This window comes from Nyctibius grandis, chromosome 2 (assembly GCF_013368605.1).
Source record: "Nyctibius grandis isolate bNycGra1 chromosome 2, bNycGra1.pri, whole genome shotgun sequence".
NCBI lineage: Eukaryota > Metazoa > Chordata > Aves > Nyctibiiformes > Nyctibiidae > Nyctibius > Nyctibius grandis.
The window spans coordinates 123192531-123218812 of NC_090659.1; the positions used below are offsets into that span (position 1 = coordinate 123192531).

At 49.7% G+C, this 26282-nt stretch overlaps 1 protein-coding gene across 1 annotated transcript in view; it reads left to right on the forward strand.

Moving 5' to 3' along the window:
• The window catches only part of GAB2 (GRB2 associated binding protein 2), a 107012-nt gene that overhangs the window by 35333 nt on the left and 45397 nt on the right, over nt 1-26282 (forward strand). Inside the window, exon 2 of the mRNA XM_068420912.1 lies at nt 22064-22364. Coding sequence (XP_068277013.1) covers nt 22064-22364 — 301 coding nt within the window. The remainder of the gene's footprint in view (nt 1-22063; nt 22365-26282) is intronic.

The following is a 26282-nucleotide window of genomic DNA, read 5'->3' on the forward strand; positions in this document are numbered from 1 at the left end:
TGGACAGGCTGGAGAGTTGGGCGGGGAGAAATTTAATGAAATATAACAAGGGCAAGTGTAGAGTCCTGCATCTGGGCAAGAACAACCCCATGTACCAGTACAAGTTGGGGACAGAGCTGTTGGAGAGCAGCGTAGGGGAAAGGGACCTGGGGGTCCTAGTGGACAACAGGATGACCATGAGCCAGCAGTGTGCCCTTGTGGCCAAGAAGGCCAATGGCATCCTGGGGTGTATTAGAAGGGGTGTGGTCAGCAGGTCGAGAGAGGTTCTCCTCCCCCTCTACTCTGCCCTGGTGAGGCCGCATCTGGAATATTGTGTCCAGTTCTGGGCCCCTCAGTTCAAGAAGGACAGGGAACTACTAGAGAGAGTCCAGCGCAGAGCCACAAAGATGATTAAGGGAGTGGAACATCTCCCTTCTGAGGAGAGGCTGAGGGAGCTGGGTCTCTTTAGCTTAGAGAAGAGGAGACTGAGGGGTGACCTCATTAATGTTTATAAATATGTAAAGGGCAAGTGTCAAGAGGATGGAGCCAGGCTCTTCTCAGTGACATCCCTTGACAGGACAAGGGGCAATGGGTGCAAGCTGGAACACAGGGGGTTCCACTTAAATTTGAGGAAAAACTTCTTTACGGTGAGGGTGACTGGACACTGGAACGGGCTGCCCAGAGAGGTTGTGGAGTCTCCTTCTCTGGAGACATTCAAAACCCGCCTGGACGCATTCCTGTGTGATATGGTCTAGGCAATCCTGCCCCAGCAGGGGGATTGGACTGGATGATCTTTCGAGGTCCCTTCCAATCCCTAACATTCTGTGATTCTGTGTGATTCTGTGAGGGACACCAGAAGCCAAAGATGTGCCGTTTGCAGGTAGCAACACGCTAACGAGCGATATGTCGGAGGCTCATTAGCTCCCGAGGTAAATGCATGATGCTCACAGGGTTTTAAAGGTCTGTGCCATCGTGGAGGGGGGTGGCATCTCTACAGTTACTTGGGGAGCACAAGTGCTCCAGGCTGCACAACAACACCCTGGTCAACCCGGTGCTACCTCTGCCTTTTAGGAGAGCATCTCTGTGGCACCTTAATTTTGGCAAATTAAGGCAGAAACAACTGCTAAGAGTTGAAAGCCTGGCTCCAGGCATCCAACAGGTCCATGCACCGTTGTCACATGTCCTTCAGGGATGTCCCACTTTGGCCAACAGGCAGCCTGCCCACAGCAGGGCAATGAGGTTCTTCCAGCAGTTGAAGCAAGAGCTAAGAGCCAGGTCTGGGGGAGTTCAGAGTGGTGGGGATGCCTAAATTCCCTTTGCTGAGCAAAAAGTGCTGCTTGAATTCTGCCCAGAGCACTCTGTGAGTAAGAAAAAGCTGGGGAAAAGGATTTTCATCTCACCCGGGACATCCCTGTTCACTCCTGGATGAATTGAAGGGAGGGAGCGGTGGCTACTGTCCTGCTGTGAGTGGATGCGCTTGGATGTCTTCAGGTCCCCTTCCACAAGCTACATCTTGTACCAGCTCTTTTCTCCCATAATTATACATTTTTCACATCCAGCACTGTGCAGACAGCCCCGGCCTGGGATAATTCAAGAGCTTTTTGCCTCAGGAGAGCAAGAGGTCGAGACAGCATAAGTCACGCAGAAACTCACCCCTTTGGGGCAATTTGAAAGATTCTCCCTCTCGTAATAAATCCCTGTGATTTCCAGGTGCTTTTTGCCCAATGCAGCTTTCCCTTGGTTTTCTGTAGCTGTGTAGAGCAGCTGAAATGGGAATTTGTCCCAGGTGGAAGCATCTTCACGTAACTGGCTGGCATACTGATGTCCATCAGCCCATCAGGAACAGGCACAGTGTGCCACACATACATCAGCAACCGTGAGCCACTTCTCCTGCCAGAAGACAATATAGGATGTGGCATTAGGATGTCCCTCAATCCTGGACATGAGCAAGGGGAACAGGTTCTTTGCTGACCAGCAAGAGCCCAGCCCTGCCAAAACTGAGGCCACGGTGATTTATCTTTCACTCTTCCTGCCCCGTCATCCTCTTGGCATGTCCAGCATGATAATAAATTCAGATCTGTTAAGTGAAACAGCCGTGGCTTTGCTAAGAAGCAGAATTTAGGTGTTTTCCAGGGAAAGCACTGCCTGTGTGCAGGGCTGGGTTTGCAGGCTCGCTGCCTGGGGGGACAGAGATGTCGGGTCAGTACCATCACCTCCAGGTATCCCTTGGGAAGCCCCATCTCCCTCCCCAGGATCCTCCCTAAGGTGGGACATGAAAATAACTGAGACCTGTTTATTTCTTACAGGCAGGATTTAACCACCTTAAATTATTGTAAATGGATGGGGAAACACCCTATGATCTCCAAGCCAAGCAGGTCACCTTTAATTTCCTTTTCCTTCCATCAATAATGCTAGTGGACAGGTAGTTGATTTATTAAGTGCTGAATAATAGGACTTTCATGCGTATGGCTGTCAGAGAGATAAACAGGCCTCTCTGAAGGCAAGCTTCTGGGAGATGGCTGCTACTTTTTTTAATATATATAAAGCAATACAAATCCCCCTCCTTGGACATCCACAATATTTCAGGTCGACCATGGCTCTCCCCCAGCTGCCCTATGCCATGTTACGTGCTCGGAGCGACCATCCCCAACCTGCCCCGCTGGGACGATGATTAATGCTTGCAAAGTGCTTTGAGAACATCAGATTAGTAGGACAGAGCCTCGTTGTTACATTAGCCATCACCGGTTCCTTGGCCTTTATCACTCGGCACGCTTAGTACAGCATCTAAAAGCCAAGTGCTGTTTACAAGCAAACCTTGGTGCGTTTGGATGCTTCGGGGAGAGCTTTTTGTGCTGTTTGCAGGTTTATTTTTAATGATGCACCTGTGGTCCAGACTCCACCGAGGTCCCCACAAACCGCTGCCCTGCTTGTCATGCAAACACTGTGCAGATTAAAAATAAAGACCCCTGGGTACTCACTGTTATAACTATAGAAACCAAATATTTGGTTCAACTATAAAAGGCAGGAGTGTTTATGACTATGAGGCCAAAGGCATTTCCAGCCAAAGTGGAATGTATTTTAGTTCTGCAGACTATTTATAGATAGGCAGCCACTCTAAATTTGAATCTTCCCTTCCGTAAGCAATTTTTTGGTGCCTACTGGGATATATCCTTCTCGTCTGGGGTTTAGCGACATCACTACGGGAAGTCAAAACAGTTTGGAGTCACCCTATAAGACATAATGACTTGTTTTAGGGGGTTTCTCTGGCAGTTCTGTGAAGCTGGAGGAGAACTTTTCTTGCAAAATGAATAAATATTTCCCTTGACTGTACATTAAATATTTTGATTTGGAGCTATTGTTTTAACCCTTCCAACTTGAAACTAAGTGTTACTTCAAACTGAAAAATCCAGAGTTATGAAATGCTAAAATTAATTGTTTAATGGGCTTGGAGGGGGGTTTAAAGAACGTTTTCTCCAAGTAAATAATTTTGCAGAATTGATACGGATTAGCAAAATATTTCTGGCCACATCTGTCCTTCTAAGGTTTCAGCTAAAAATCATCACCCAACCCTATGCTTTAGACTTGAGGCTGGTGGTGACAGAAGAGAAAAACAGGGTGTAGGTGAGGAAATGTGCTTGTTATGAGCAGCCTGAAGACCTGCTGGAAGCAGGGCTGTGTGGTGTTAAGATACCACTTGCCCTTGCCCTGGTGAGCTTAAAAGCGCACTAACATCTAGAAACCTTCTCCTTGTTGGCATCCGCAGAGATGACGCCTGATGTAAGGGTTATCTGTGTTTCTCTGAGTCCCATCATGCCACAGTGGATGCTACAGAGACCTACAGAGCAGCTATAAGATGAGGGAGCTTGAGCAAATTGTACATGGAGAGACCTAAGCCCCAGTTAGCAGTCGTGGTGGGTTAGTGCCTTCACCTCATTCCTGCTCATCCTACTCCTTAAAACCCCCTCGGTGATTTCCCTCTTGTCCTTGGTGTTTACACCCTTCAAATATTTGCAGGCAGTTGAGTTGCCGAGCCCCTGCTATGCTGCCGTTAAGCCAAGCTAAACACATTAGCTCAGAAAGTCAGTCTCTCTGACTCCGTAATAATATTTTGCTTTGTTCTTCTCTGAATTTCCTCCAGTTTATTGATATTTTTCTGGGATCGTGGCACCTGGCCCCAGTGGTGATATGGGAGGTGCAGAAAACTGAGCAGTGGGTAGAAAATCCAGGTGCCTACAGCATATGAAGCCAGAAGGAGTGCTGGGTTTTGTGGGGTCTAGATGCCTCCTTGCCTTGTTTCAGTAAGTAAGTGCAGACTGGAAGTGGCCCCATGGCCCCTTGGCTGAACCCAGGGATCGGCTAATATAGGACCACTCTCTATGGAGGTCAGTGGGCCCTTCCCTGGGCTCATCCCTCCTGTCTCCTTAGTGAAGATGGAAGCCAAGCTTTGCTAGGCTCAAACCCCTCTGCAGACCTACAGTGCCAAAGGGGTCTTCAAAACTTCTCTCCCAACTCACCTATGTGTGCGGGGTGGTTTCCCCAGTAGAAAAAAACACTAATAAGCCTTATCTCTAGACATAATGATATAGCTTTTGAAGCTCAGCCTGGTCCTCCTGCTGTCTCCCCAGCCTTCATTCTTCCATGCCCCTGCTGCTATAATCTCTCACTTGATCTTGCTGGCTGAAGCAAGGAGATATCCTTGGCTTGGCAGAGGACTTCCTTTCTTCTGCATCCCTGGACGCTAAGAGCAGTCATCAGGAGTGCCTGGGCTGCACATGGAGCCCACCCTCGCCAGGAAGGAGAGCCGTTCTCCAGTGTTTGCTCAGGGTGGAGAACCCGGCAGGGTCCCTGTTGCTCATCCTTGCGGGTGAGAGGGCAAGGAGGCCACATTTAGACAGTGCAGAATCTATACCGGGCTTCGCTCCTGTTTACTCAGCTGTAGAAACCACTTGAGCTTGCAAAGGGCACCCATAGATTCAACACAAACTGCCTACAGCAAGCTGCAGCAGCATGATGGGTCAGCATCAGACCACCACGGAGCTAGACAAGGAGCGTGGGGCTGCAGGGTAGGTTTTGGAAGCTCACAGCAAAAGCAAAGCCCAGGATCCCCTGCACATCAGGAGGTAATGTAATAAGGAGTGGCTTCCCTCAAACTTTTGCAGAATACGGGGTATAGAATCATAGAATCACAGAATGGTTTCATTTGGAAGGGACCTTAAAGATCATCTAGTTCCAATCCCCCCTACCACAGGCAGGGACACCTTCCATTAGACCAGGTTGCTCAAAGCCTTGTCCAGCCTGGCCTTGAACACTGCCAGGGAGGGGGCAGCCACAACTTCGCTGGGCAACAGATATATACATATATATCTCTCTCCTTGGAAACACACAGCCAAGGAATCTGGGGTATTTTAGCCCAGTGCAGACTCCTCATTTCCCCCAGACCCAACATCGAGTCATGGCACGAAAGCCTCGTACCCTGTGCATCCTCCAGCACGGCCAGAAAGTTCCCTCATTTTAGAAATGTTGGTTTCCAAAGATTAACTGCCTCCAAAGGAGTTTTGCAAATGAGGTCCTGGGTGGGAATACGGTGACTTTTTTATCACGGTGCCTGTAGGTGCAATCCCTGATCATGGTGCATGCCCATGCCCACACCTTGGTCCCCCGCTCGCTGCTGTGAGCCAGGGATAACTGCACTGAAATACAGAGGGTTATACTGATGGAAGAGACATGCAAGTGGGATCAGATAAGCAGGAAAATCTGAATATAGAAATGCTGGGATGGAGTTGCAGGATGCAAAAGTGGAGGGGAAGACATCTTTTGACTTTGCTATACACCTACTGGAGCCTCAGTAGGGGCAGTCCTCACAGCATCAGAACAAATCACGCTGAGAAACTCCCCGCTCCCTTTGGAAAGCATCTGCTGTAGTCCACGACCACAGGTCGCTTGAGGGGCACCTCCGAAGGCCATGCTTGGCTCAGCAGATCAGGTCCTTTATGCAGGTTGGCCACAAAGAACATTTCCTTCTGGCCTGCTGGACCAGACACTGTGTTCCCATTCCAGGATTGATCCCAGATGTGAGTTAGCATTACAAATACATCTCAAAACCCTCTTTTCCCCCAGCTGCCAAGTCCTCCACCCCCATCCCCAGTCCCTCTTCTAGAGGGATGATTAACACATGCTGCAATAAAACTCATCAGTTACTGCTCTTTCCACCCTTCTTTGCTGCAGGTTCAGGTTCCCACGCACTGTTTTCTACCTCTCGGTTTGCAGAACTGTTGCAGGCAGAAAAATGATGCCCCACCCATCATATAACTACACTTTCCACCCCCAAAGTATTTTTGCAGATAACAGCTCCGTCGTTTTTTTTTGTAACGTCCATCTCAGATTAGGTCTTGATTTGGCGCTTGGAAAACTGAAGCACAACAGGGTAAAACCCCTTTCTCCGAGGGTTTTTGACAGATTAATGGCAGCTGCAGCACTGGATCTCACAAACTCCTACCTCCTGATCATCTTTCTGCTGCAGTTTATTCTGTTTAGTTCCGTTCTGTGTATTTTATCTCATCTAACACCCAGAATAGATGAGCTTTATGAAGCTAAGAATAAGCAGGGATTAATGTGTTTCATGTCTATCTATCTCCAAGGTCTCCCTCCAGGTCTTCTCTTAAGCGGTGAAATTCAGCACACCATTTAGGTGCCCTCATGAGCCTTTCTTTACATCCACCCTTAGTATCAAAGTTAATCAGCAGCTCATTTGCTTGAAATAAAGAGCATAATGTGAGACCGAGCCCCAACAAAGCATTTGGGCTTTAAAACACTCTCCAGCATGAACGTGGTGTGATAGTCAGGGCAATGAGCAGGGCACAGGATGGAGCTCCCAACCCCCCCGAGGTATGAAGGCACCTTGCAGCAGCCTTTTGTCCTCACTGCACTTTCCAGGCACTTTCTCGGTGATGAAGCAAATGAAGCTTTTTGTGTCCTCTCTAATAGCCTGAGAGTCCTGTAGAGTCTGAGCACTTTGCAGGCCACCTTTATGGGAGGAGAGAGGCTTTATCTTTATGGCACTAGTGGAAAAACAAGACCTAATGACAGCTAATCCTGCTCATTCCACTTACAGGGCTACTTTTGGTGCCAAGTGGTGTTTACGCTGTCAGTTTGGCTTATCCAGTTTTGCCCTGCAGTGCCCTTGCTCCTCCACACCTTATATGTGTTAGTTTGAATCAGGGATTGCTGTGGAGCAAATCTAGTGATTCCCTTGCTTAGAAACCCAGGAGCAGAGAAGAGGACAGTCCAGGTGCGGTCTGGACACAGAATCACGGAATCACAGAGTGGTTGGGGTTGGAAGGGACCTCTGGAGATCATCCAGTCCAAGCCCCTGCCAAAGCAGGGTCACCCAGAGCACGTTGCACAGGGTTGCGTCCAGGTGGGTTTTGAATATCTGCAGAGAAGGAGACTCCACAACCTCCCTGGGCAGCCTGTTCCAGGGCTCTGGCACCCTCAAAGAATGACACAGCTTTGGCTGGAGGATGTCCAGGCTGCACCTTTGCTGTCTCATGAGCACTGTGATTCCCAGCATGTGTGGATGGACTCATCCACCACCTATCATCCTGTTTCTGTTTGCATTTTTAGAGGAGCCAACATAGGCTGGCTCAAGGTTTCTTCCCCAAACCCACCGGTTTGGGGGAGGGATAAGCATTGAGTAGGAAGGAGGACTGGAGAGTCTTGTTTCTCTGGCTGTGTCCATGTGGCGTATGGGCTGAATGTTTCCTTTGTGGTTTAGTCTGTGAAGGCTTGTGTCTAGCCCTTTGCTCTCGTGCCAGGGAGTCCCAGCACTTCCATCCTGGAGCTGTCTCGCTGGGACAAAGGGCATCAGTCTGCGCACCACTTCCCCAGCTCTCCCCTTAGCCCTTCTGATGGTTTTGTGTTGGAGTGGAACATGTTTAAGTGGGTCAACAAAGAGGTCATTTTTACCAGCACATAGTACCCTAATAAATTAACCAGTGAGGATTTTAATAATACATGAAAGGAGAGAGGTTCAGTGCTTTTGGAAGGGCTTTTCAGCTATTGATGGGGTCAGCAGCGGGGTCGGTGGCCATTGGGATTCCAGCGGAGGGAGAGGCGGTGGGCATCATCCTCCTCCGATGAGCGTATCTGCATCATCAGGCCAAAATAGAGCTACCCCTGTTTTAACCCACTGATGTAAGTGTTGTTAACAGCTTTTCAACACACATTAACAGGCAGATGGAGGAGCTGCTGTAGAGTGATGGTGGGGTGGAGTTAGCACCCACCTTCCTGTCCACTCCTCTGAAGCCTGAAGCACATGGGCTTCAAGCTGGGCTTCCAGCTGGGTTTCCAAAAAGATGAGGCTTGTGTGATCAGTCGAGGGGAGCAGTACATTACCTCAGTTGTGTCTGGCTGCAGCCACTTTTAATGGAATAATTTAAATTTAAGGAGAAAAGGCTAATCCACAGAGGTCACACTAAACAGTCCTGTTGATCTGGTAGCTTATTGGCTGTTGTAAAGTGGTTTTCAGCACCTCAGCTGGTTTATTCCCCTTCGGCTTCCTTGATTTTAAAGAAGTATTTAAACAAGGCAATCTATTACCATGACCCCAGGTTACTTTTCTGCCCGGTTCAGCCAGATTTGTGGGCATTCTTCAGGTCAGAGTCAGAATATTTGATGTTCTCAGTGTGTTGTTGGTCGGGCAGGAAATAGGAATGACCAGAAACCCTGCAGCATCCTGAATGTACTATTGCAAGGGCTTCTATAGGGTCTATTTTTTAGAAGACAATAGTGACATGGATATGCATTAGGAGTAGGTTGTCTTTGAATAGACCATCTTCACACCCATTTGACCTCATCTATGTTGGCTAAACCATACTACTGTTTATCAAGTGACTTATTATGCACTTGAGTTCCCAAAGCCAAATAGGCTATTTGTGCTCAGGAATATCTTTCTCAGGCTTTGCTTGCAGGAAGAAGGCAAAGGCTGGGGCAGACACATACTGATGAAGTGCCTCAGCACTATTTTCACTGCTGTTCCTGAAGGCCGTGATGGACTCTGCCAATGCACAGTTGTACACTATCACAGCATCCATCAGACCCTAGTCATCTGTCTTTGAGGTGCTACCTTCTGGAGAAGGTCTCTTTCTTCCTGCGAGGAAGACCAGGACTTTTGTTGCTCTCTTCCAAATTCTGTGTGGATGGTCTCTGGAGACTGCCTCTCCTAAAGCCTTCTGCCCCAACCAAAACTCTCAATGGCCACTTCCTCTTGATTTTCAGAAGGGGTCCCATCACTGAAGGATCATGGAGAGATTTGAAAATCTGGTATTTGAGGAAGAGGTGAGCAGAGCAGTGTACAAAGTTCCTTCAAGGAAGCTTGTGGAGGTCCTGGAAGCAGCAGTCGTCTTGCCTTTCCACGAAAACATGGGAAAAGAAGATAACAGCTTTCCAGATATAGGAAGAAAGGGATTAGATTAATCCTGAATGAGGGCATTACTTCCAGTCCAGAAGGTAGAAGAAATGTTCAGAAGAGACTCCCTAGGCAGAAAAAGGTCGATGCCCAGATCAATCCTGGGCCAAATAGTGGAGCCCACGGTTCCATTAATGGCAGGTCAGCTATAGGGTAGTGAGGGCAACCCATACAGCCCCGAGCACGTGGCAAGGGAATTAAAACCTGACAGATCCCAGAAAGATATCACCCTCAAATGTGTCTTTTCTTCATGCCATTTTTCAGGGATTAGTAGTCTCAACATTTCTCTGAGTGAAGCAGATCTGATGGCTCCTGCTGGGAGAAGCTGCCCATGGCACAAAGGGTAATGAAACAGTAAATGTTGAAGCAAATTCATCAGACGGGGCAGTTGGCAAGCAGAGCCCATTTGAAAAAAATATGTTAAAAGACAGCCCAATGCAAAACCGTACATCACAGGAGAAGAAATTAAGATTGTTCCTACAGAAAGGGGCAGTGAATCACCAAACGCAGGGTTTTCTGGGTTTAGTGGAAAGAAACTGCACGAGCAACGCCTGGTGTGAGTTGAGGCTGAGGCAGAAACAGCTACTGCAATCTTTGATGTCTAAATGAAGGGGTAGGAGGTGCGTCTATTTCTCCTTATGTACAACAATGGCAAAATGTATTAGAGTAGCTGGCTACTAATGTCAGTGCTGAAGAGGAAGAAAGGGAACATGGAAGTATTGCAGTAATAGTGTTTAGCACAGAAAACGCTTAGGCTGACAGCTGGTTAGTTTTTTGGAAGAGCTGAGAGGTTGGAGTAGACAGATGATTGTGCTATTTTCTCCCTGCGAAGGTGCTAAGGACGCTCCAGTCTAGTGGAGAAGGGCATCACAAGAGCCCTTTGCAAGATGCCAAAGCCACAAAGTGACAGATTGGAAGCAACCCCCTCCTTGCTTTTTTTTTTTCTGGAGATGGTGGCTAAATAGGAGGACAAAGGAGTGGTTACTGGGGTCCATATGGGCATAAATGTGCATTTAATTAAGAGCCTGCAATACAGAAGAAATCAGTTTACGGTCATAGGACCATTGAATAATTCAGGTTAGAAGGGACCTCAGGAGATCTGGACTGCCTGAATCTGTGACTCACACAGGTAAGGGGGGAACCTGGAGAAAATCACCTTCTGTAGGCACAGGGTTGAGGGACTGGAAGTGCTATGAGGACCCAAGGTGGACCCCAACCAGCTGCTGTCACTGACAGATGTTTTGGCTGTTGGGGACATCTGGAGGGATGTACATCGCTGTGGCAGGCTTGAAACCAGAAATCTGCATATTTTAGCTGGCCACCCTCAACCCAGCTGTGCAACAAGTGAGCTTTAGACCCTTGTGTTTGTGCCAATCTGGGGTTGTCCCCATGTACACCCTGAGTTATCCTCCACTGCCCTCCAGCCCATGAGCCAAACTGCTTGAGCATGGTGTCTGCCAGGAGAGCGGTGGTCGGGGCTGTGATCTCAGCACGGCTGATGGAGAGCCTCGGGGAGTGTCTGCACGTGCATGTGCCTTCTGTGAGTGTCTCCTGGAAACCGGTAAAGCCCTCAGCAGGTTTCAGAGGGGCCTGACAGCAGGATGAGATAATTAGGTCTCTATGCGCTTCATCTAAAAGGGTGAGCTGGAAGAGGAGAGAATCCCTCTTTTAACTAAGGAAAGGCTTTTGTATGAGCTTATACATTGTGAAGCACTAGGGAATCCACTCATTAGGGTGCCCTTCTAAGCTGCAGGAATAAAACCCAGGTCCCAAAATCAACTGAGCCATGAGAAGCCAGCCCACAGATAGGTGAGTGCCATTGGTGCTGGTCTCCATAGAGCTGTCTTTCTCGTAGGGGCTTTCAACTCCATTTCTCACTTTTGCCCACATTTGGTGTGTTTGGCCTCACAGCCTCCTGCCTCTCTGTCTTACCAAAATACCAACCACACCCACATTTTCTGGAGCAAAGCCAACACAGCATGTGAAGCCATGATGGATGGGCTCTGCCACAAGGGTTGATGTGGACAGTGCTGCCTCCCTTGCTCCTTCCAAGCCTGGCACATTTGAACATCCACAGAGGGTCAAACCCAAGTCCATCTAGTGTTGAATGTTGCACAGTGGTCAGTAAGCAGGCATCTAGGGAAGACTCTCTCCTCCTCCTAATATTTTCCCTATTGTCAACAGTTTTCAGTGCGGACTTTCATTGCTACACATGATGGCACCCACCAACCTTTGGGTGATTTTGTTTCCATGATCTTGTTCAGTCTCCACTTGGGGCCAGCTAGACTTGAAGCCTCCAGAACATCTTTCAGCAAGGAGTCTCATGGGTCATTTCTGTGTTGCCCAAAGAAAAGTCTCCTTTTGTGTGCCCTGAGCCTGACTCCTGCTACCTTCCTGTGCTGTCCCATTATTCTTTTGTTAGGCGAGAGTGAGTAGGTCATCTCCACAACCTTCTCCCTACTGTTGATGATTTTCTCAGCATCTCTCTATCCTGACTCTTTTCCAGACTGAGGAGTCCTGTCTCAGTTAATAGTTCCTTGCAGAGAAGCTGTTCCAGACCTTTGACGATCCTTGTTCCCCCTTTGTGCTAGCAACTGTGATGCTGGCCATGCTGCTCAGCTAGCTACCACGAGATGAAACACGTTTTCCAAGAGACTGTGAGTTCATCACGAGCCAAATCAGGCCAATTCCTCCATTTTTACAGAGTTTACAGATGCAACAGGGCTGCTTCTCTTCCCCCTTCATCTAAAATATCTTCTAATGCTACAGGAGAAGCACCGAGCCACCGAGTTGGACACACTTCGGTCTCTGGGTATGGTTGCCCCTGACACACTCATGAGATATTTGCTCACTCTTTGAACTAAAAGTGTTCCCATTTCCTTCTCTCATCCACCCCACAGTCCCCCCAAAAAGTTCCCAGCTGTCTTGTAAAGCCCATACTGAAATGTGTGGTCTGTGCCAAGTCCCAGGAATCAGCTGTTGTCACCATTGCCTGGTGGCAAGAGGTGGCACAGCGTGGGATAGCAGCCACAGCCTCCAGGAGAAGGTAGAGGGGACACGGGCAGCAATGCATTTTTTTTCATGAAGCCCATCACTGGGCGCTCATGGGGTGAAGCATCCCTGCAATGAGTTTTGTGTGGGCAGAGACTGGCATACGTTCGCCAAGGAAGTCTGCGACAGGATCCGCGGCCACACGGTGAGTGGCTTTTTTGGGGTAGATCTCTATTCTTGGGGTAGCAATTTGAGGTAGCCCAAAGCTAGGGGCGAGGGAAGGGAAACCACTGACAGTGCTGTGGGATTTATTTTGCTCTTGCAGAGGCCAGAAAGCTAGAAAAACTCAGTTATCAAAGCGCTGTGCTCGGAGTCATTTGTTCATGCCGCGTTCCCATGTCCAGCCCTGCTTGTGTAATGGCCGGGAAAGCGCTTATCAAGGCCTGATACCAAAGTCTCAGGAGGGAAAAAAAATCTCCAAGCAGTTTGCTTTTTCTTCCAGAAACCCAAAGTTGAAAAAGCAAAGTAAACTCCGCTCTCCCTGTTGGCGTGCTCGCATGGCGTGGGCTGACTTACCCCAGCGGGTTGGTTGGCTCTTGCTCACCTCCGTAGGGTTGAGTGTAGTCAATGGTGGTGGCTGGGTTTTGCAAGCAGACTTGAGAAGCACTAGTGTTGATATACATCATATAAAATATATATAGAATCATAGAATCGTTTTGCTTGGAAAGGATCTTTAAGATCATCGAGTCCAACCGTTAACCCAGCACTGCCAAGGCCACCACTAACCCATGTCCCTCAGCACCACATCTACACATCTTTGAAATCCCTCCAGGGGTGGTGACTCCACCACTTCCCTGGGCAGCCTGTTCCATATATGATAAATCTAATATCATATAATAAGCCGCTGGGACATCCTGTTTGGCTGTTGCAGTCCCTTGTCTGTGTCAGCCCTCAAAGAGGCAGCGAGGTGCAAGCCAGCCCCCGCAGCGCTGCACCGGCACTGGTGATGAGGACGATGCAGCTTTGTGCTCCGTTCATCACTCACGTGGCAGAGCCGCAGGCTTGTTTCCAGTGAGGCGATACGGTAGTGCCATCACCCCACAGCTTGCTCCAGCGTCGAGTCAGGATGCGGCCAGGGCAGATGCAAGGGCTGGGAATCACCCTTGGGACCAGCATTGCCGAAAACAAAGCGCTTCGAGGCTGAGAATGAAAAATCCCTTTAGTGGCCCTGTCTTCTGGATCAGACCCAGACTAAACAGCTGGCTGGAGACTCGCTGCAATCTCTTCAGGGCCCCGGGGGTTTCACCTGCAGCATTGCTTTTGTAGGACATGGTCCCTTTTGCCGTGCTGCTTTTCTCAGGCTGGCCGATGGGGGCTTGGGGCAGAGGCGAAAGCGGTGTCATCTCACCCCTTCGCCGGGTGTCCTGCAGATCCCCGGGGAGCTGCCAACTCTGCCCATGCCCATGCCTCACCTGCCTGCACCTCCTTTGGGTGCTGCTCTGGTTCCCCCGCAAAGGGTGTGCTGTGGTGGGGTGGGGTGGGGGGAGAGATATCAGCTAGGAATAACAGAGTGGAATACAGAACAGGGCTGAATAGCAGGAAATACTTCCAGATAATGAAATCCATGGCACAGCAGCAGGGACACAGTGGAGGCCCCGCATGTGGACCGTTCGCAGCCAGCCCCGGGGCAGGAGCTTGCCTCCGGCTCACTCCTTCCATCCCCATACTTTCCCAACACCTTCCTCCTTGCAAAGGCTCCTTGCAGCTTTATGCGGAAGAAATTACTCAGAAAAGGCTGTTTTACTCAAGGAGAGTGAAAAAATGCCAATGCTGCCCTTTCCCATGTGAAATGCAGGAGATGGGTGCACGGCAGGCAGCTGTGCCTGTCCCCCATTGGGGCTCGGGGTCTGAGAAGTCTCATCAGGTGTCCGTACAAGAAGTTCAACACTCCTCACTGGGAGCTGGATCTAATTATGGAAAGGTAGTTTATATTTGGAGATAACTGAGGTCAGAATGGACCTTTGAAGGTCTCCAGACCAACCTCCTGCTCAAAGAGAGGCCAGCTTGAAGTTAGAGCCAACTCTGGAGGTAAATCACATTGCTCCTGGTCTTGTCCAGGGAGGTTTTGAATATCTCCATGGATGCACATCACCCCATCTGCGTTTTTTTTGTCCTACCACTCATTGGGAAGCCTTTTCCTTACATCTAACGGACCTTCCCATTGCCTCTTACGCTGTCCCCATGCATCTCCCAGTAGAGTTTGGCTCCATCCTCTCTACATCCTCCAGGCAGAAGCACTCCTGACCCACCCCAGGGTTTCCCCTGCATCCTTCTTTCTCAGACAGTCACAGCTTGTCTGGTGGTGTGAGTACAACCTCACTACTTGGTATTTTGTTTTTCCACCCCATCCTTAATCAGGCGCTCCAGTATCCCAGCAGAAATGTGGTCGGCGCCCTCACGTCCTGGAGAGACATCTTTATTTTCCTAAGACTGACCATGCAGCACTGAGCTACTGAAATCTTTCCAACCAGAGAACTCCCATAAAATAAATACGGAGGGAAATGTTTTCCACATTGTGTCACTGCTTTGTCACTCATTGCGTTTGCAGAGCATGGCGGTGAGGCGCAGGTCCTTCAGCTCACACCAGCATCCCTTTAGCTCTGAGACATCCTAACCTCTTCCTTCCCGGGTAGCAGATCTCTGATGGCAGGACCTGATTTTTAAGCTTACAGGTTTTTAAATTATCTTGGTTTTAGTCTGTGCTTGAGCCTCACCTCCTTAAAACCCAATCTCAGCCAGCCATGAGTGATGCTCGGTGCAGGAGGTCTCACGCTGGCTGTGCTGCCCTGGGATGGATTTTGCTCCTAGCGATTCAGCGTGTGCTCTGAAGCCTAATTACACCTCTGACTGTGTGAAAAAAAAAATCCCAGGAGGGAAGCTCGGTTTGACAGCCCAAGATACACACTGGGTTGGGGTTTTTTTTGCTTCCCCTGATCCCCCAGCAAGCTGAGGAAGAGCCGCCTTCTACCCCAGCAAGGTTCCCTGTGCCCTACAGGGTCTCGCTGCTGCAGCACGGCATTATTAACGCTGCCAATCAAGCCTTCCCCAAAGCGATGCTGCTAACGAACTCGCCGTGAACTTGGCCACGGCAGACGCGTGATTAGCGAGGATCAGTCTCCATCCCTTTGAAGGGTGAGAGGAGCAGGGTTGGGACCTGTCTGTTCCCAGCATCATGTCAAAAGGTGCTGTGAGCGGGCAGCGGGCAAGGAGAAGGTGCTTGGAGAGCCATGGTGGGGTCTGGAAGGGCAGGAGGGGACTCAGGGAGCTCCTGTTTGCTCTTGGGCTCAGGGGCATAGGGGCTTGTGGGGGCAATCAGCCAGCAGAACCGTTACCTGAGCAGACACGGAGGGCTTCCTCGCTGCTTGGAAATCTTCCAAGCTGCATTTCCTTTGAGCTAGCGCTAACACAGGGAGGGGAGAGGTGTTCTTGCATGAATAATAAAACCAGCATCCTTCTGTCCATCAGATGAGATAAAAAGCCCCCAGGGACACAGAGGAAGACAACATTATTATACAGGTCACCAATAGGTTATTCTACAATCCTCCTGTACGGGGCTTCGCTCCCCGATGCTGGTAGCACCAGCCACAGTAGGGGACTGTGTTCCTTGTGCAGGGCTGCAGGAATGGGGTGGTCAGGGCAGGGTCAGCCCTGGTGTGGGGTAACGCAGTCCATTGGCTACAGTCGGTGTCATTGTGCATGGCAAAAACAATAACGCCACTGAGCAAACCAAACCACTCAAAATGTGCTCTCAGGATACCCTCATTGTGTCTATCCCCCTTTCCCAGGGATGACCTTGCCAGGATGGCTAAAGCGGTGGCAGCTGGGAGGGGACAGCAAGGGGACACAGTGGCTGGGAAGAACAGTGTGACCTTTCCAGGCATCATGGTCCTTCTCACTGCTCCTGGAGCATGAGCTCCTCTCTGCCACACCAGATGCGCCAGGAGCTGGAGGTAGAACGTGCTTGATGGGGTGCAAGACCACTCTGAACTGCAGAGTGAAAACTGGGGGCATGTGGGGCTGGGACAGGCTTGGGGCTTTCTGTGAGCATGGTGGCATCCCAGATGGTGGCTGGTGGCCATGGGGGCAATGACAGGAGCTGTCCTGCACCCAGGACTTCTCTGGCTCTGGGCAAATCCGGGACAAAAGTGCCTGCTTGCCCCATTGTGGGGTTTCCTGCTCGAATCGCTCAGTCCCTGGCTTCATCCCGGTGCAAGAAATTTGCCTGATGTCATGGCTAGGTCACTTGTCCCACCTGCCAGCTCGGATTAGATCCTGTGATTTGTGTCAGATCAGATTTGGGAAGGTTTATTTCACACTGGTAGTGTGCTGCGCTCACGGGGACAAAGGTGGCAGCAGGGGGAAAGGAGCAGGGCAGAGAGATTTCCTGGGAAATATATATCTGTTTCTCTCTCCTCTCCTCTCCTCTCCTCTCCTCTCCTCTCCTCTCCTCTCCTCTCCTCTCCTCTCCTCTCCACTTCTTTTTTCTCTTCTCTTCTCTTCTCTTCTCTTCTCTTCTCTTCTCTTCTCTTCTCTTCTCTTCTCTTCTCTTCTTTCATCTCATCTCATCTCATCTCATCTCCTATTCCTATATATCCTATAAGGGTGTAGTGGTAAAACTATTAATATTTAAGATTTGAGAGGTCTGGCTCAGAAGTTTATCCTAATTGAAAGAACAGTCCTTTCAACTGAAAGCTAACGGTCTCTGACTATTTGCAGTTCTTCACTTCTGAGATAAGATAATACTGGGTGGGCCACTCCTATAGGCCCCACCAAGAGCCATCTCTCCATATTTTTTGTCACTATGTTTACTACTTGATTCCTTCTTAGGATTGTGGCAGTTAGCAAGCTCCCCAGGGGTGGATATCTGGCTTTGCTAACATTGAAATTATTATTTTTCTCACCTCTTTTTTTCTGCAACAATTTATAGCCTGAGTCTCTTCAATCACTTGGCAGAGAACAGGGGAGCTGAGGGGGAGGTGCTGTCCAAATGTCCTCTCACTATGATCATTGTTAATAAAGCTTCTGTCTGACCTGTCCTTAATTGCACTTGGGTAATTTACAGTTGGAGTCCCCAGATTCTCTAACAAGGGACAGTCTGAGTCCTCTGCACTGATGCCACCAGCACTGCCATAGCATTGCGCCGTCAGGACAGCCACAGAGGACATGAGGGTCCTCACTCATGGTGTGGTCAGAAGATCTCCCTTGATGGTATCTATCTCAGTTACTCAAGAGCAGCCACATCTCTGGTTGGGCTCTCCTGGTTCCTCACCCAGCAGAGCGGATGGGAAGGGTCCCAACCACACCTGAGTTCCCCAGAGCATCCCTGCTAAGTGCACTCAGTCAATGAACCCAGCACCATCGCCTCGCCTCTGCCAACCCAACTCTCAAACCCATGAAACAACCAATTCCAGGTAGCATCCAGCTGGAAAGGGGTCAGTTTTGTAAACTTTAACTTGGCATAGCACTGTTGAGGTGGAAAGCAATGGTGGTGAAACACTGGGACAGGTTGTCCAGGGAGGTGGTAGATGCCCCATCCCTGGGAAACATCCCTGGAAACATTCAAGGTCAGGTTGGACGGGGCTCTGAGCAACCTAGTCTAGTTGAAGATGTCCCTGCTCACTGCAGGGGGGCTGGACTAGAGGACCTTTAAAGGTCCCTTCCAAACTATTCTATGATTCTATGAAAGCAATCAAGCAGCAGTCGCAGTTCTCAGCACCCGGGGAGGATTTTCGTTGCACTGGAAGCACGATGAGTATTTTTTTTAACAAACAAGTCTTCAAAAGAAGTACTTGCCAAGCGTCAAAATATTTCTCAGTGATATTAAGCGCCTTGAGCAGCTGAATTTAACTGTGAAGCAACCTGATGCATGCAAAGGACCACACAACTGGAAATTTGTGCCGCAAAGGCACCATTTTATGGCCATTAAGCTGTTGTAAAGCTGTTAAACAAACAGCCCTTGGCTCACACCACGTGTCGGTGAGGCACAGTGTTTTGGCAGGAGCAGGCTGACAGCAACAGGGGCTTCAAAGGAGCCAGGAAGAAATAAAAATAAGGAGGGAACAAAAATTCAGGTGGAGGAGGAGGAGATGCATGTTGGCCATCGCAGCCCTGTGGTGGGAGAAGGTGGTCTGGGAAACAGAGTGTGTATGTTCATGTGGAGCTGCATCGTCCTCTGGTTTAGCATGGGCTGCAATTGCCATGCACATATGGATCCTATGCATCCTACTGCTGTTGCAGCTGGTGGTCAGTAGAGCCTTAAATCATCCTCTTGCAGGAAGGTGATATTCTAGGGAAGCCTAAACATGGAGGATTTGGATGATATTGATATCTTTGAATGGAGAAATAGGTGTCCCAGGAGGACGGGCCATGTGCTGCAGGCTGCGTATCCTTTGCCACGTATCTCTATATGTTGAAGCAAGCTCCGTCAGTGCCACAAGATGCTCCAAGAGCAGCCCCAGCCTGGCAAACACAAGCTGAGCCCTTTACCTAACATAGCAAATCCATAGGAAGAACTAAAATATGCTTGCTGAACTCAGTGCTCAAAAATTCAAAGAAATGGGGAAAATCCCCACATAAATAAGAAGATTCCTGGCTATTTCTTTATTATTTCCTTCTGTTCTCTTCTAATGGTCAGTGCTTATCCTCTGGCTCAGAAGATGATCTTAGAAGGCAGGAATGGCCGGTCCTGCTGCAGGAACGTGCAGTGGGAGATGTGTCCAGCTGTGCTGTCTGCAGCTGCCTGTCTGGGACAGGCAAGTCCAGAGGCTGCTGCTGTGAGCGGTTTTTCTGGGTCAGAAGCTGTCTTAGAAGAACACCAGTGACTCTTTATCATCAAGAGGGCACTGGGCAGAGGTGGACAGGGTGGTCATCCGAGTTGGTGGGGCTGTTGCTCTGTCCCAGGGTCCCACCCTCCAGTGATACTCCAACTCCTGAAGCTTTCCTAGATATTTTGTCCTGGCAAGAGCAGTTCCTTTGCAACCAGCTCATGTTAGGACTTACCCAATACCACCAGACTGCATGTGTTATACTGTTTTCTCTGCCAAATATTGACTGTATGGGGCTTTCCATTGCTACCAGACAGACCAAAGAGAACTAGAGAAGTTGTGGCTCTCACTCTGGCGATAAAAAGGGAAGCTGTGGTAGCATCATTGGCCTTGCTTGCAGCATTTCCTCCTATTTTTTCCATGAAAGCTTTAAATTCTGGAGTCCATTTTCTGTACTTTGTGGTTTTTTAATGCAGCTTCTCAGCCATGAAGGGGTGCTGCAAGGCTTGACTTGGAATGGTTGGAAAGCAATGAGCCAAGTGGCAAGAACTGGTGTTGGATGTGTCTTCATTCAGGTCTGGTTCATGTAGTTGCACAACTTCATCTTCTTTCAGACCCCCCCTCACCGATGTGTGCCCATGTCTTAGTCCTGCCAAGTGGCTGCAAAGAAACGGCTCAGTGTTAATAGGAAAAAGCTAATGGGACATTTTCCACCTAGAGCTAGAAAAAATATTAATGAGTTTGTTTCTCAATGATTTGGGTGATCCATTTTGAGGAGATGAACTAGCAAATTGTTGCTGCTGCCTGATGAAATCGTTTTTTTCCCTCCCTGATGGATGCACCTCTGCCGTGTGCAGGTTTTTTTCATCTAAAAGCAGCCGTTTTGATGAGAAGTGGGTGAGCTGGTCTCCTGGATGAAACCAAAATCTGCCAGCCTTGCACGTCCTCTTGCTAAGCAATTTGCTGCTCCACTGCATTTGGAAGATTGCACTGAAGTTGCTTTCCTGGCGCTGGGAGCCAGTTTCAGAATTAGTGCAAAACTAATTTGGTTACAAATCTCAAAGACACCAACAAAAGCTTATTTTAAGCCTTTGAAAAGTATGGTGTGAATCAGACCATTCAGAGAAAACATTGCAGGGGTTTCTTACCCTTATTTCAGCCACCAAATTCTCTGAAATTGTGGGATCCTGGTGCAATTGGCTGGCTGAGATCTAGCATGTGCCCACCACCAATATGCAAGGCCTCACGGGGTTGTGGTCACCTGCCAGGGAGCATCATCAAGGTCCCAGCACACTGCTCACCTTGCTGCCTCTCTTGGGTTACTAAAGATGTTTGTGGCTGTTGGTTCTTCCTTCTTAGGGACATCATGTGCTTCCTCATGACCCAACCTCTCATAATCATATGAACCCCAAAAATGGTGATTTTAGAAAAAAACAATGAGGTAAATGTCATAGAAACACCCAAATGTCCACAGCCAGGGCAGGATGGTAGGGATCACATTGTCTCCCTCGGCATCCTTTGGTGCAAACCGAGGTCTGTGTCCGGTAATGCAGGAGCACTGGTAATAACCCCCATCACCTGCTCATCCATGTGGGCTGTATCCAGCCCATGTTGTTCATGCACCTCTCGAACCTTCACTGCCTTCAAAGGCAGCCTGAACAAACTCAGATGTTTTAAGGACTACACTTGGATGTAATCCTTCCCTTCCACATACCATGGGAGCTGGGCCCTTTACAAGGCAGCGTAGCTCTGTGATGGGGAACAGCTCAAGGCGGTCTCTCACCCGTGCATCCCTCCCGCAGGCACCAGGATGCTTGTGCAGAGCCCATCCCCAAAAAACCCCTCCAGCCCATGGGCTGGGGAGTTACACCTGCACAATCCTCTGTGTGATGTAAGTTGTAGCATTCAGCACGTTAGCATTGTGGCTATTCCCCCTCCTGTGGGCTCCCAGCTGCATTTGGTGTGGGGAGAGCAGAGGGACCGCAGCTCCCAGTGCCAGGGCTGATGGCTGACATTTATTTTGCCAGTTTGCTTCAAACACCGCAACCCTCTGAGTCTGTTCCCCAGGTGATTTGGCTGGGGGCTGCTGTCGGCAGCGCTCGGAAGAATCAATGATAACCTTTTCCTTTGCTAAGGAGTTTCCGATGTAGCGGGGAGCAGAAGATGCTGAAAAACAAATGAAGCTTGGATTCTCCACGGGTCTCCCTGGCATTATTCCTGATATTTAAAAACCCAAACCAGTTCCCCATTGGTTTTATTAGCCTTTCTATCCTGGCATTTAAACAGAGATGGGATTGGCATGGTCGGTATCTGCAGATGCGTGCTGTGATGCTCTCAGGGGCTTCTCTGAAGGGCAGGATACCCAGGGTGCTGTGTCCGAAGAGCCTGAGCTCCTCTGAGCTGCTGGCTCTTCGATTTCGGCACTGCAATTGCTGGTAATGCCACCCTGCAGATTATCTCACATCAAGGAGTGAAGGGTATTTGGGTTGTGGGAGTGCAGCTGGGCTGTACGGTAGGAGTGAGGTTGCCCTAAGCCTCAAGACTAGCACTTCTTGGGGTCATCTTATGCTGCAATGGTATTTTGGTAATTAATTCTCCCGGATAACCAGTGGGATTTGAGTATTGAACTGATGAACTGAGCTGAGTCTGTGCACCTCTTGCAGGGATGTCCTGAGCAGCATCCCAGAGCATCCCAGGGCGGAGAGGAGTCGCGTCCATCTGTGTCACCCTGTGCCTGGCAGTGGTTTCTTGGCCCTCACAACTTGAGCGTTGGGGCTCATGCTTCCACTCTTCTTGGTTTCAGGCATGGAAGAAACGTTGGTTCGTCCTGCGCAGCGGTCGGATGAGTGGCGACCCTGATGTCCTGGAGTACTACAAAAATGACCACTCCAAGAAACCTTTGCGTGTGATCAACCTCAATTTCTGCGAGCAAGTGGACGCAGGCCTGACCTTCAACAAGAAGGAGCTTCAAGACAGCTACATCTTCGACATCAAGACCAGTGACAGAACCTTCTACCTGGTGGCTGAGACCGAGGACGACATGAACAAGTGGGTTCGCAGCATCTGCCAGATCTGTGGCTTCAACCAGTCCGATGAGAACACAGGTACTGTGAGAGCCGTATCTGTGGCCAAAAGCATCTCCTGTCCTGGCCTCCCCACCGGGCCCAGCTCCTCTTTCAGATCAGACCTGTGGGAGGGGGGTGCAGCCCACCACAAGGCTGACAGGGCTGGAGCGGGAAATGGATGGACGTGTGGGAAACTTCCATGAGGCTTTCCTACCTTTGACATCTGAAGCAGAGCAGGCTTTGCCCTTGTGAGACCCCATATTCATTTTTCTCCCCATAACTGTAGACCTTTGAATCTCTTATAAGAAGTTGGTGGGTTTTGGGGACTTTTTTAGCTGCAGCCTTTGTCCTCATCCATCACCAAAGTCCCCTTGAGAGTTGTGGGAACCAGCAGTGAAAATCCCCCTTGTTCAGTGGTTTCAATCCCTTGGTGGGGTGGGGGAGAAGCTTTACTGGGACCGTGTCCCTCCCCACTGTGGCTGTCCCCACCACCAACAGGATCTCTTGTGAAGGGCAGATGCATCCTCCCCATCTCCTCCTGGGACCCTCTGGCAAAGCGCTGGGAGGGGAGAGGAAAACCCCAGGTGGTTTTGTGCAGCAGCAGGACCTGTTCCACCAGTCATGCTCCACCATCCAAACCTGGCTGTGCTTTGGCAAGCTGCTGCGGTGAGCACCAGTGAGCTGCCTCCATTTTCTGAGCACCATGAGGGCTCACATAAATCCCAAGTGAGATGGAATGAGGATAAGTATGGGGTGTAGCGCTGTGGTCGCCTGCCAGTCCCGTTAGACCTGGTAGCTCCTCTGGGCATCTTTGCTTTATCTCATCCACGGTCCAGTCTCATCCAAGGGACCCCAGTCCCATGCTCTGTCTACATGAAACTCCCCATAATAACGTCCAGCTTGAATCTGTTTTGGTCCCTTGCGGAGCAGCTGCCATCAGCAGGAGCTTGAAACCCTGCCAAGAGCTTGTCAGGCAGGACAGCAAACAAAGCATCACAGCAGCGCGGATGCGATCTCCACCGACTGACGCATGAAACGGGACGTCACCTTGGCAATGGGTGTACAAGTGGTAGAAGGGATCCTTGATAATGCCGCCAGCACGATCTTGCAGGGAAAGGTCAGGCTAAATAAATTACATCCCGTCCCGATGTCAGCAGCACAGTCCTCGAGGTTCAGTGAGATCGTTCAGGCCCCTTTTTTAAGAGCTCTTTTGTTGCAGGATTTTCCATTTTGCGTGCGTTCAGCCGGGGGAACTGTTTTTCTTCCCATTTAGTAAAATGAGCTTTCAGCCCAGCGGCAGCAGGATCGATACTGGACTTCAGTGAAATATAAATCTGGGCAGCGAAAGGGAAAACAATCTCCCGCTTGCGAGTACATCTATCCCAAAGGGCACACAGGGCTCGTCAGGCTGCAGAGATCCAAGCACTACTCCCTGCAGGATCACGGAGTGACGTCAGCAAAAGAGGAACAAAAATCCCTATTTGTAACAAAATCACAGCTCATTAATGCTGTAGGGAAAGTACCCACTCGAAACACTACCCGGCTGCCAAAGCATGATGTTCTGAGTCAGACGAGAAAAAGCCTGCAATGGCAAATGCAGCCGGTGTATCCAGAGGCTGCAGGAAAGAGGGAGCATGAATTATTCAGGGCTGGTGCTTTGCTTTGGTGCTCACCAAAGCGGTGACCCCACACTCACCTTTCCTTCACCGTTGCTGCTAAGTAATGGTGAATAAATCATCGATTTCCCAAAGTAGATAATGTTTGTATGAAGGACCCATAGCCTGAGACTGGGCGGAGAGGTTATGAGATCATAGAATCATAGAATCACAGAATGGTTTGGGTTGGAAGGAACCTTAAAGATCATCTAGTTCCATCCCCTGCCACGGGCAGGGACACCTTCCACTAGACCAGGTTGCTCCAAGCCCCATCCAACCTGGCCTTGAACACTGTCAGGGAAGGGGCAGCCACAGCTTCTCTGGGCAACCTGTTCCAGTGTCTCACCACCCTCACAGTCAAGAATTTCTTCCTAATATCTCATCTAAATCTCCCCTCTTTCAGTTTAAAACCGTTCCCCCTCGTCCTGTCACTACATGCCCTTGTAAAAAGTCCCTCTCCAGCTTTCCTGTAGCCCCTTCAGGTACTGGAAGGCTGCTAGAAGGTCTCCCTGGAGCCTTCTCTTCTCCAGGCTGAACAGCCCCACCTCTCTCAGCCTGTCTCCAGAGCAGAGGTGCTCCAACCCTCTGATCATCTTCGTGGCCTCCTCTGGACTCGCTCCAACAGCTCCATGTCCTTCTTCTGTTGGGGGCCCCAGAGCTGGATGCAGCACTGTAGGTGGGGTCTCACGAGAGCAGAGCAGAGGGGCAGAATCCCCTCCCTTGACCTGCTGGCCACGCTGCTGGGGATGCAGCCCAGGACCACGGTTGGCTTTCTGGGCTGCAAGCGCACATTGCTGGCTCATGGTGAGCTTCTCATCAACCATCACCCCCAAGTCCTTCTCCTCAGGTCTGTTTTCAATCCATTCTCTGCCCAGCCTGTATTTATGCTTGGGATTGCCCCAGTCATTGCAGCGTGACTGGGAGTCTCGTCCATCTTAGGGTGCTTAAGCCTCTAACCCATCCTTCCTGATGGGTCAGCTGGAGGGAGAGATATAACAGTCGTAGCAATATTTGTGCTCCCTCTTCATCACCTCCTTGAAGCTATGGGTTAATGGGTGGGAGAGGATGGGAGGTTTTCATGAGAATAAGCCAGTTCCTGAGTAGAAATAGAGCTTGGGACTTCTTGCATTTCTTTCTTAGACCTTCAACCCCTCTTTCTTGAGCCTCTCTGTGCCTTGTAGCCTCTGCCTTGGAGAGTCAATGAGTCAGTAATTGGATGGATGCACCAAAAAGGGGAGGAAAACGTAACCATCATGGGTAGGAATAGCTCCATGCTAATTGTAGCAATTAATTAACTAAACCTCCCTCTCCCAACAGACAGGCAGCATGGTGGAACAAGATCAGAAACTGCCAGGGAAGCCGCTGTGCACATTTTTCTGGTTGTTCTCATTCCTGGGTGCGTGAATGCTTTATGCTGACCTGAAAGCCTTGCTGGGTCCAGTCCCAAAGCCAGGCTGTTCCTGGCTGGATTATATTCGCGTCCTGGCTGGGGAAACTTTCCATCACCAGCAAAGGTGATGGAGGAGGAGGAGCAAAGAGCAAAGGAGCAAAGGAGCAAAGAGGAGGCTCAGAGGTGACCTTATTGTAGTCTACAACTACCTGAAGGGAGGTTGTAGCAGAGTGGGAGTCGGCCTCTTCTCCCAGGCAACTAGCGATAGGACAAGAGGACACAGCCTCAAGCTTCGCCAGGGGAGGTTCAGGTTAGACATTAGGAAGCATTTCTTCTCAGAAAGGGTCATTAGACACTGGAACGGGCTGTCCAGGGAGGTGGTGGAGTCACCATCTCTGGATGTTTTTAAGAAAAGACTGGACATGGCACTTAGTGCCATGGTCTAGTTGACAGGGTGGTGTCAGGGCAATGGTTGGACTCGATGATCCCAGAGGTCTCTTCCAACCTGATTGATTCTGTGATTCTGTGAAGGTGTTTACTATAGCTGCCATCACATGCTCAATTACCTCCTGCTTGAAGGGTTACCCCGCATCAGCTGATCCCCAGCCACCAGTCATGGGTTTGCTTTTAACCCACCAGCGATGGGGAAAAAACTCATTAGCTTTGGGGGCAGTTTAGTTAAAAGCCTATTTCACCAGCTCGCCATGATGGCAGGGAAAAGACGCGTTTTTGGTTTCTCTTTAGCATGATTTAGTGAGAAAACAGGCAACCCGAAAGCAGCTGCATGTGGTGAAGCAAACTGGCTTCAAACCCTCTGCACTGGCGCAGGACCGTGCTTGGGTGCTGCCCACACTCCCAAAAGGCAAAAAAATTAAAAGGACAAACAAATTTGTATCCTTTGATGCTTCTTTC